Source organism: Scyliorhinus torazame, chromosome 2 (genome assembly GCF_047496885.1).
Source record: "Scyliorhinus torazame isolate Kashiwa2021f chromosome 2, sScyTor2.1, whole genome shotgun sequence".
NCBI lineage: Eukaryota > Metazoa > Chordata > Chondrichthyes > Carcharhiniformes > Scyliorhinidae > Scyliorhinus > Scyliorhinus torazame.
The window spans coordinates 360,475,904-360,487,784 of record NC_092708.1 but is presented as its reverse complement, the minus strand read 5'-3'; the positions used below and the strand labels follow the sequence as shown (position 1 = coordinate 360,487,784).

Here is an 11,881-nt window from a genome sequence, read left to right as displayed (position 1 = left end):
CTAAGTGCTGCCAAAGGCTCCTATTAATGCCAATATCAAAATATCCAGCATTGAATTATTTACACGGCTGAGTGGTTCAGATTCTTGAACTCACTTTTTCCATGGCTGCTTTCAATTTTGGACTTTGTAATGTTGCATTGAGGGAAGAAACATCAACTAGCTAGTGTAACAGAGCCTGGCTAATTCCCCTGACATTATAAACTCCCCATTCTGACAGCTTCAGCATTTATTTTGCGCGAACACTTGAACTGCATTTCCTCCCGAAACTCCAGTATTTCGCAATTTTGTTTTAAACATAGGATCACGGATTATATTTCTTTCACAACAACTTCTGAGATCGAAACCAGAACCTTGACAAAATCGAGTTCGTTCACATGATGTCGATCAGGTGATCATGTTCATTCTGCTCTCTCAACTTTTAAACTTCTACAGCTTCAAAAACAATCAGTCTCCTAGCCTATACTTTCAGTCGAAGTGATTTTAGTTGCAAAGGCAGTGATGCGTCCATCAATTCACTCGAGAAAAGAGTAGAAATAAACTGTGGCTTTAATCAACTAGAACAGTGCCTGCCTGCAACTGATCTAACACTGAGAACCGCCGACAGGTCGACTGCTCTTTATACCTCCCTTCAAGGGGAGGGGCCATGGGCGGAGACCATACAGGCCCCAACATGTTCCCATATGGATAATGCCATACAATGGCCCATAGGTGGAGCCCACAAGGGCAACAGGATAGCATAGATACAAATACAAGGGCAACAGCATAGCACAGATACAATGGTGAATTATTGATATAATACAGTCACCACAGGCAGCAACAATTTATACTGGGGAGGCAGTGGCATAGTGGTATTGTCGCTAGATTAGTAATCCAGGGAACCAGGGTAATGCTCTGGGGACCTGGGTTCGAATCCCACCAGGACAGATGGTGAAATTTGAATTCAAGGCAAAATCTGGAATCTGGAAAACCAGTGTCGATTGTCATAAAAACCCATCAGGTTCACTAATGCCCTTTAGGGAAGGAAATCTGTCATCCTTACCTAGTCTCTCGCCTACATGTGACTCCAGATCCACAGAACTGTCCTGCCCTCAGGGATGGGCAGCCAACGATATCCCATGAATGAGTAAAGAAAAATAAATAGCACCTTTAACATGTTAAAGTGTTATCAAACAATACTTGATACCTGATACACAATCAATACTCTTGAGTCCACGTGGAGTCATATCGATTCAGCTTTAATCAGATAGAACTGTACCCAGCAGCGAAGTTACAGAAGTGAAGGCTGCTGGGATGGCATTGGTTCTTATACCCCGCCTCTCAGGGCGGGGCTATGTACATTGCCCAATGGTAGACCCTGCGGTCTAGCCAATGGTCATTCCTCTCTCTGGTACCGCAATACCTGGTATTACCACAATACCTAGCCAAGTAAAATGAGAGATGAATAAAAGCTTGTTGAAAGAAATAAGGGCAGTTTCCTGGTGTGGAGCCGGCCAATGGGGTTTTCCATTGTTGGCCACCCCCACGTTGTTGGGAAATCCATGGGTGTGGATGCGTTGCTGGCGAAGTGGAGGATCCCGCGAGGAGAAGGCAAGTTGACTTGTTAACTGTTTAGTGGAAATAGAGTTGAGGGAGAAGGAAGGGAGAAGGTAGCTTATAGATAGATATGTTGAGCTTGGAGCCACATGAGGGGAGATGTGAGAGAAATTAGAGAATGATCCATGTTTGGAGTGAGGCCAGGGCAGGATTAGAGGAAGTCTGGTGAGGTGGGCTAGTGGAAAGGGGGGATGCAGCAGAGTCAACTAATCAGATGGTCTCAGACTTAGTGAGAAAGAAGTCCATGAACTCCTGACGCTTGTTGTTAGAGATGAGAGTGGGTCAGACAGACATCCTGAGCCTGGGTCCGACCAAAACAGAGAAGATACATCCGGGAAGGCACCAGACACTTCGAGAGGCTTTGGTGAGGCATCGGAGGGAGTGCCCAAACCTCTGAGCAACCCACCTACCCAATCCTTCAAACACCTCATCCTGCAGGTGGCAGAATCTGCAGAGATCACGCATTGAATTTATCAGCCATCTCAGAACCCACCAAAACAGAATGGAAGCCAACCCTCTTCATCCCGAGGGACTGCCCAAGAAGGAGGAGCAGAAGAAGAAGAAAAAGACAAAGAAACAGAGAAGAGAGAAGAATTCAAGAAGGCAGCTGTTAGTAGAAAAAGGAAACAACGGTTATCTTTTCATTGCAGGATGGTCCTGGAATAGGAAACAGTTTTTGCAGAAGACAGCAGGGCTCGCTATATGTGGTCCAGTCAGATCTGGCACTGAATGACAAAACTGACTGTCTGTCATATACTTTCAAGTCTGTACCCTTTGCAGTTAAGGGAGATGAGGGGAAGGCCATACTGAGGGAGTGGCCAGGTTGAAAGAGCAATGGTTTTATTGTGGACTAGGGCATCAAAGGTGGGAATGAGGTTGTGATTCGGTCGACTGGTTGCTGCAGAAATGCTGTGGTGAATGGAGGGCCGAAGCTTCGACAGTTGGGATTTTGAAAATGCAGATGGAAGTGTATAATTGGGAGACATTTTTCCTGCGGTGAACATAGAAACAAGAGGTTATGGTGGGGAAGAGGCTGCTGTCCGATAAAGGACATGATCAGAGATTGCCTTGTTCCGGTGGTTAACATGCTAACAGTAACATGGCCAAGTGAGAAGACAAGGAGGAGGTGGTGGTCCTGTTGTGGATCGGGGAGGTTACATTCAGGAAGGATAGAAAAGCAGTGAACTCAACAAAGAGAGAACATGATGATTGGAGATGTAGGCTGAGATCACCAGGCATGAGAAATGTTTGATGTGGAGCCTGAGGAAACTGTGTAGGCGATAGAGAATGAGGATTATAAGTGAAAGCTAAGAGGCGAGAGATACTCATTGGAGGAGGAAGGGCTACTGCAGGATTTGGTTATAAGACCCATGGTGCCACTGCCACAGTCTGAATGAAGCAAGTGATGAAAGGTACTGGCAGGGTGGAGGCTTCATTTAGAGGAAGGTGTCATCACCCTCAGCCAGGTTTCCTCAAGGCCATGGTGTCAATGTATTCATGAGGTCATAGACGACAAGGGTCCCCCTCTCCCCACACCCCACACCCGTAACACCCAAACACATCCACCCCCCAGACGCCCACCCCACCTCCCACAAAGCCCCCCTTTACACACACCCCGGCCCTCACAAACCCCCCCCCCCCTCACCCTGCATGCCACCCCCAGGCACCCTCCCCACCTGCCACGACCCCCCATCCCACATGTCCCCCCACCATTTGAACTAATAGGGCTCATGGGTTCAGCAAGGAAAACGTTTAAAAAGTTTCTTTAAAAAGGGAACTGTCAAGGGAACTTTCGCAAAAGTCTTGTGCAATGTTTGACATTTACTTACGGAATATGTGATGCAATGGGGTCAAATGAATCAATTCATTGGGAAGGAATCAGTTCAGATGTCGCTATATCTCTCTCCTCAGGATCTTTTCCACTTTTTTCAGTTCCCTCTGCTGGTTTGAGGATGACTGGGTCCCTCAGCAGAGCAATGCAAACGGTCAGTTCCCAGCTCTTCACCCCTCCCCCTCTCGCTGACCAGCCCCTGGGCAACTTGTTCTCTGATTTGACTTCCCTTCTTCAATAAGTGCACTTGGCATCCGGTGGCGATAGCACATCCAAAGTCAGAAACAGGCTATATCAGTAAGAATGTAGGTCTGCACCAATCAATCATAGAATCATGGAACCCCTACAGTGCAGGAGGCCATTCGGCCTATCGAGTCAGCACCAACCCTCTGAAAGAGCACCCTGCCTTGGCCCACTCCCCTGCCTTATCCTTGTAACTCCACCCAACCTGGTGGAAACACTCAGCAGGGCAGTCAGCCTCTGTGGAGAGAAAAACAGAATCATAGGATCATGCGATCGTTCCAGGACAGAAGGGGTCTGTGCAGCCCACCGTGCCCATACTGGTCTCTGCAAGAGCAACATACCTCTACCCACTGCCCTGCCTTTTTCCTGTGGCCCAGTCATTATTTTCCCTTTCGACAATTATCCAATTTTCTTTTCCAAGCCAGTATTGAACCTGCCTCCACCACACTCTCAGGCAGTACGTTCCAGATCTTAACCTCGCGCTGCATGAAAGCAAGTGTCAGGTCATCTAACCGGCCCAGACGTGTATGTCACTGTTAAATCTCCTCTCAACTTTGTCTCCCCTGTGGAGAACAGCACCAGTTTCTCCAATATATCCATGTAACTAAGTTAATTTTCCCAGGAACCTGCTCATGAATTTTTTCTGTGAATACCTTCACATTGGGCCGCACGGTGGCACAGTGGTTAGCGCTGCTGCCTCACAGCGCCAGGGACCCGGGTTCAATTCTGGTCTTGGGTGACTGCGTGGAGTTTGCACGTTTTCCCCGTGTCTGCGTGTGTTTTCTCTGAGTGCTCTGGTTTCCTCCCACAGTCCAAAGATCTGCAGGTTAGGTAGATTGGCCTGGCTAACATTGCCCCTTAGTGTGCAAAGATGCGCAGGTTAGGCGGAGGAAGGGCAGCACGGTGGCGCAGTGGGTTAGCCCTGCTGCCTCACGGCGCCGAGGTCCCAGGTTCGATCCTGGCTCTGGGTCACTGTCCGTGTGGAGTTTGCACATTCTCCCCGTGTCTGCGTGGGTTTCGCCCCCGCAACCCAAAGATGTCCAGGCTAGGTGGATTGGCCACGCTAAATTGCCCCTTAATTGGAAAAATGAATTGGGTACACTAAATTCATTTTTGAAAAAAGGTTAGGCGGAGGAGTGGGCCTAGGTGCTCTTTCAGAGAGTCGGTGCAGACTCGATGGGCTGAATGGCTCCTTCCGCACTGTAGGGACTCTATGGATCCTACATTTGTATGGATCATACTCTGTGATGCCTACATTTGGACAGTTGAGGCTGAAACAGTGTTTATTTTTTAAAAGATCTATCATAACTTCCTTGATCTTGTGTTCTATGTCTGTGTATAAAGTCCAGCATAAAGTGTAGGCTTTTATTAACCTCTTTCACAATCTGCAGTAGGCTGCTTTGGTTTAAGTTCAGAGAGAGGAAACTCTTGGATTTCACTTCTTTGCCACTCTCGCAGTTCACCATGTTCACCAGCTCTACCTCTTCTGAGGTCTCTCACTTTGAGATAACGGGTGCAGCCCACATCCTCTGTGGCATGTTGGTACATTTGAAAACCAGGACGTAGGCCGCAACTGAGATTTCAGTTTGTGGAAGTCTCATTGGGGACAGCAGTGAGGAATCTCGTGCCGGATAGTCCATGACCTCCAGCCAGCCCTCGCAAACATTTTGTTGTGCGTGTGTGTGTGTTGCGGGGAGGGGGGGGGGGGGGGGGGGGGGGGGCAGAGAAACAAGTGTAAGCAATCAGCCCACTGATCTACTATTAGGCATAACTTCATAAACTCCCCTGGTCTCGTACAGGGAGATGGCCGAAGGAGAGTGTTGGGGGGGGGGGGGGGGGGGGGTGGAATTCAGACTTCAGCTCAAATCTAAAGGGATGTGGCCACTTAAAGATGAGCGACTGCATCATGCCGCAGGAATGGGAGTGCGGGACATTTTGACAGCCTTTTGAAAGGGCTCCCCCAACCGTTGGAAGGTCGAAAGGGGAAAAAGAGGTTCCAGGCAGGAAAGGTAAAGTCCGTAGGGAGGGATTAACTGGCAACTGATGGAGTAGCCCAGCATTTGATCTGGTTCCGCAGATTGTCACATCAGCAGGGAGGACATTGCAGAGTTTTGCCTAAAGTGTTGCAAAGAAGGAGACCTGCACGGTCCTCCCAGTGACAAGAATGAGCAGCAGGAGTTAGTTTTAGGATTTTTATTCCAACATTTGTTGTTGCTTTAATCTAGAGTGGGTGGATTCTCGGCTTTTGAGCACAATTAAGAGTTGCTGGTGGAAGTGTTAACCTTTGTGTCAGTGGCAAGGCCATTTTGTGGTTTATGTGCAGGATGTGGTATCAAATTGCGCAAACTGCTCTGCTCTCCAGACTGAGATTTCATCTCTGTAGTTGCCACGGGCTGGAAAGTAAGAACCTTGGGTTGGATTCTCCGATTTTGGGGCTATGACCGGAGGATCCGTGGCGTTTCACGTGTGAAAAATCAGTGCGGCCCCTGCACCGATCCTCCGACCGGTGAGGGGCTAGCAGCCGCGCCACGTAAGACACACATCCGCGCCGATATAAACGCCTGGAGAATTGCCGGGTCCGTGGCCGCACACGAGCAGGGCAATGACCTGCAACGGTCGTGCCGTACAACATGGCGCCGGCCGTGCGCGGACCAGACGTGCCAGATAGTGCCACCCTGGACACCCCCTCACCACTCCCCACCAGTGCCCCCAGCCCTCGCCGAAGCCCCCCAGCCAGCAGCACGGCTCCTGCCCGACTGTCGGCAGCGCTGGTCACAGTCCGCAGCCGCCACAATGGGTTGCCGACCGCTGAATCAACCGCGCGGTCGTGAACCCGGCCCATCCGGGACGGAGCATCAGGGGAAGGCCTTCAGGTCTTGAGGCCACCCCAACGGCGTGAGGCACGCCCCTAGATGATATTTTGGAGGGGTCAGAGCATCTGAAAACAGGCGCCACCCCGATTCCATCATAAAAAGGGATTCTCCAAGGACAGCACTGTGGCACAGTGGTTAGCACTGCAGCCTCACGGCACCGAGGTCCCAGGTTCGATCCCAGCCCTGGGTCGCTGTCCATGGGGACTTTGCACATTCTGCCCGTGTTTGCGTGGGTTTCGCGGCGCACAACGCAAAGATGTGCAGGGTAGGTGGATTGGCCACGCTAAATTGCCCCTTACTTGGAAAAAAGGAATTGGGTGCACTAAATTTTAAAAAAAGGGAAATCTCCCCGATCGCAGTCGGGGAACGGAGATTCCCGCCCCTTGTGATTGGAAATGGATTGTAGGAGACAGTAAACGGACAGGATATCTGGCAATTCTCTGTGCGAGTTTACAACTTATTTTCAATAACAAGAATGAAAGTCAAGGATGCGAAATGGCCGTTCTGCCCATCAAAGCTGATCCATCTACTATCCCAATTTGCAGTACCCACCTACATTTTGAACATTTCTAATATCTTAGTCTCTTTTACCTCATCTGCAGGATATTCCAATTATAGAAACATAGAAACGTAGAAATAATAGGAGCAGGAGGAGGCCATTCAGCCCTTCGAACCCGCTCCGCCATTCATTATGATCATGGCTGATCATCCACCTCAATAGCCTAATTCTGCTTTCCCCCCATAACCTTTGATCCCCTTGACGCCAAGTGCTGCATCTAACTGCTTCTTGAAACTGATGTGTTAGGCAGGTCGGTTCGGTGTGGACTGCACTCGATGCAGCGAAGCTAGAAACAGACCTCTAACACTGGAGAAGATCCAACACTGTTTTATCCAACGATAGAACTGATATACTTATTCAGCTGTGGGTCGACACTATACTGAACTCACTGGGGACCTTGTAGTAGCCTGACCAGACTTACTAGCTACCGCATGGTGTTTGCACTGTGCTAGCTCGTGGACTCTGACTGTCTCAGTGGCTGGGTCCCGAGAGAGCGGGAAACCTAGTGCCCTCTGGTTTTATAGTGGTAGTGTCCTGTCTGGTGATTGGCTGCACTGTGTTATGTGCTTACTGGTCGTCCTGTGTGTCAATCATTGCCTGTCTGCATCTCATTATATACATGAGTGGATATTATGACAGAAACCATTCAATGCTTTGGACTCAACTAATTACACCGGCTCACCACTCACTGGGCGAAGAAATTCCTCCTCATCTCCGTCCTAAATGGTCTATCCCATATCCTCAGACTGTGACCCCTGGTTCTGGGCACATCCACCATCGGGAACATCCTTCCCTGTCTAGTCTTGTTAGAATTTTATAGGTTTCTATGAGATCCCCCCTTATTCTTCTGAACTCCAGCGAGAACAATCCCAACCGATTCAATCTCTTTTCGTACGTCAGTCCTGCCATCCCAGGAATCAGTCTGGTAAACCTTCGCTGCACCTCCCTCCATAGCAAGAACATCCTTCCTCAGATATTATTGAGTTGGTTTAGAGGGTTGTTCTGATATATGTCTCACTATTTTAAATGTGTGGTCTCATGGTCCCACCAGCTTGACAGACATTGAAATAACATTCTACATTCAGCTTATCTGCATCATTTGTAATTTATCCGATGAGCACAAACATTTCCGCTCATCCGTCCAACTCAACCCTTAACCATGAGGATGATTCCAGTTGCTCTTCTCTGCACCATCCCGAGGGCTGGTTTAGCTCAGTGGGCTAGACAGCTGGTTTGTGATGCAGAACAAGGCCAGCTGCGCGGGTTCAATTCCCACACCAGCTTACCTGAACAGGCGCCGGGATGTGGGGCCTAGGGGCTTTTCACAGTAACTTCATTCTTATGACAATAAAAGGTTGTTATTATTATTACGCGTGGCCTTCTTGGAGTATGAAGACCAGAAATGCACACAACTCCCCAACTGAGGCCTGACCAGTTCCTCATTGAGCCTCATCGCAATATCTGTGGGATCACTGCTCTATCCGATGAAATAAAAGCAAAATACTGCGGGAGCTTGTTAGCCTTCAATATATTTAATGTCTTGGGTCTCCGAATGTTTTCAGTGTTCAGGGTGAAGAGAATCAACAACCATGACAACAAGCTGGTCAGAGTTTCACCATGGTGCATTGCGCCATCTTGTGGTTTGGTCAAGAACCGACAAATCTTATAGCTGTTGAGTGGTTGCTGCATTTTACAGTGAAGGCATTGCTGTACTCCCCTCGCCAGCTGCACTGCCTGATATCTGGCAAAAAAATGTTCAGGCTCAGAATTACCACAAAATCTATTTACCCCGCTTTTAAAAATCTTTTAAAATTCTAGCACAGGATGTGGGTGTCTCTGGCTATCCCTAATTGCCCTTGAACCAAGTCGCTTGCCAGGCCATTGCAGGGGGGTAGTTCAGAATCAACCACATTGCTGTGGGTCTGGAGTCACATGTAGGCCAGAGCGGGTAAGGATCAGCAGATTTCCATCCTTGAAGGGTATTAGTGAAGCAGATGTTTTTTTAAATCGTGATTGATGGCAGTTTCAGGGTTGCAGCTGCTGAGATTAACTTTCAGTTCCAGATTTTATTAATTGAATTTAAATTCCGTCAGCTGGTGTGGTGGGATTTGAACCATGGCCTCCACACCATTAGCCTGGGTCGCTGGATTGTCAGCCCAGTGGGATTACCACTACACCAGTACTTTCCTCTGCTATCACCCCAGCCTCTTTACTCTCAGTTCACCTAAATGTGTTGCAGTGGTGCGAGTGTCCAATTCTTTGCATATGTCCTGGACTATGAGCGGGCTGTTTTGACTGTTGGGGACAGCAGACACAAGGCCACTCATGATCTCCACATACTCCCCAAGTTGACAAGATAGCAATAAAGGATGGGAGCCTGGTTTGAAACCTGTTGGTGATCACAGAGGCAAATGTTTTGCAACTGTGAAAAGACAAACAGTGATCCCCAGCGAAGAATGTATCGATGCACCCGTCAGATAAGAGAAGGGTTGAGTTCAGCCATGCCGTCATTTCCTTTTGAGTGGCGTCTGTGTGGGCTCCCATATGCAAAGTGGCCACTTGGGTGAACCAACGCTCATTGAAACATTGCTCAACGTGGCTCATTTCCAGGGTTAAAGAGTTGTGGCTCCTTTAGGCTCCGTGTCAACTGGAGGGAGGTTTGCAGCTCCACCGCTGAACGAATTCACTCCAACTTGGAAACGGGCAAGGAAAAGGTGCATATCAATATTGTTGTCATTGGACATGTCAACTCCAGTGAATCTACAACCTCTGGTCATCTCATTCACAAACGTGGTGGAATTGGTAAGAGAACCATTGTAAAATTTGAAAAGGAAGCAGCTGAGTTGGGTAAAGGATCCTTCAAATACGCCTGGGTCTTGGGTAAGGTGAAGGCTGAACATGAATGTGGTGTTACCACAGATATCTCTCTGGAAATTTGAAACTTCAAAGTACGGCACCACCATCATTGATGCCGCTGGACGCATTGACTTTACTAAGAAAACGATTTCTGGAATGTCACAGGCTGACTGCCGAGCTGCTTGCTGCTGCTGTGGGTGAGTTTGAAGCTGGTATATGTGGTAGTCACCACTGTTGTATTATATTGTATATACTGCACTCCATACGAGGGTATTACGGTAAAGCCCCTGTACTACAGGTACGGGGGTAGATCCCTGCCTGCTGGCTCCGCCCAGTAGGCGGAGTATAAATGTGTGTGCTCTCCGAACTGCAGCCATTTCGGCAGCAGCTGTAGGAGGCCACACATCTCTGTGTAATAAAGCCTCGATTACTCTCTACTCTTGTCTCGTCGTAATTGATAGTGCATCAGTATATCAAAGAATGGACAAACTAGAGAGACTGCCCTGTTGGCCTACACCCTGGGTGTGAAGCAGCTAATTATTGTTATTAACAAGATGGACTCTACTGAACCACCATACAGTGCAAATCAATTTGAGGAAATCACCAAGGAAGTCACCATTTCCATAAGGAAGATAGGCTACAATCCAGCTACTCTCGCTTTTGCCCCCATCTTTGGTTGGAATGGTGACAATATGCTGAAAACCAGTTCAAATATGTCCTGATTCAAAGGTTGGGAAATTACTAAGAAAGAAGGCAAGATCACGGGACACACTCCTTTAGAGGCCCTGTATAGCATTCAACCTCCAGAATGCCCTGTAAACAAACCACTTCATTAGGCAATTTGCTCCTGCTAATATTACCACTGAAGTAAAATCTATGTAAATGCATGATAACACCCCTCAGTAAGCCTTACCTGGTGACAATGTTGGTTTCAATGTGAAGAATGTTTCCATTAAAGATATCCGTCAGAGTAATGTTACTGGTGACAGCAAAATAGATCCACCAATGGAAGGGTCTGCCTTTGTTGCACAGGTTATTATCCTAAACCACCCTGGACAGGCTTGTGCTGGCTATGCCCTGGTACTTGATTACCATACTGCCCACATTGCCTGAAAGTTTAGTGAGTCAAAGGAGAAGATTGATTGTCGTTCTGGCAAGACGTTGGAAGATTGTCTAAAATTCGTTAAGTCTGGAGATGCAGCCATTGTCGATATGACTCCGACCATGCCCATGTGTGTGGAGAGCTTCTCGGAATACCCACCTCTTGATCGTTACGCTCTCCGTGACATGAGACAAACTGTGGCTGTAGGTGTGATCAAGGGTGTTACTATGAAGGAATCTGCTGTCAAAACACCCAAGGCTGCAAGTAAAATATGAAAGAAGTGAATATCAGCATTGGCCACTCTGCTTCAGAAAGCCCAGTTGAGACTGACAGACACCGCCAAAATGTGTGCTTGTTACCTGCCAAATATGTGTATTGATGAGGGACTGGATATTGATTAAACTGCATCGAAAGAAATTCAAGAGGAAAGGATGAGGAATGGTGGAACCTTGATGTATTTGTAAACACCCTTTTCACTTTAGGTGATAACTGTTTTGGTTGTGTAGCAACTTAAACTAATAAATATACAAGACAAAAAACGAAAATGGCTGTCAAACAGGACTGTAAAAGGTGGGGGGAATGGCAGACGAGGGGGTGATCTACTGGCTGAAGACCTGAGTGCTGTTCAGTGCTGGTCTCCACAAACAGGGACCAGATGGACCGGCACTTGTGGGGGTCTCCCAGGGAATCGGAGGCCTCCAGGAGTTTGCCTGGGAAGGGTGGCACCCTGGCACTGCTGGTGCCACCTGGGCACCTTGGCACTGCCAGTGCCACCTGGGTGCCAGCCTGGACCTGCCAAGCTGGCAGTGCCAAGGTGCCCAGCT

General features: G+C 48.3%; 1 protein-coding gene across 1 annotated transcript; it reads left to right on the top strand.

Moving 5' to 3' along the window:
• The first annotated feature begins 8,501 nt into the window (after positions 1-8,501).
• Positions 8,502-11,332, top strand: LOC140407616 (elongation factor 1-alpha 1-like). The gene is given in 7 exon segments (XM_072494967.1): positions 8,502-8,739; positions 9,710-10,022; positions 10,024-10,131; positions 10,133-10,167; positions 10,424-10,611; positions 10,613-10,639; positions 11,072-11,332. Coding segments are annotated over 7 exon segments (1,170 nt in total).
• The last annotated feature ends 549 nt before the right edge of the window (positions 11,333-11,881 follow it).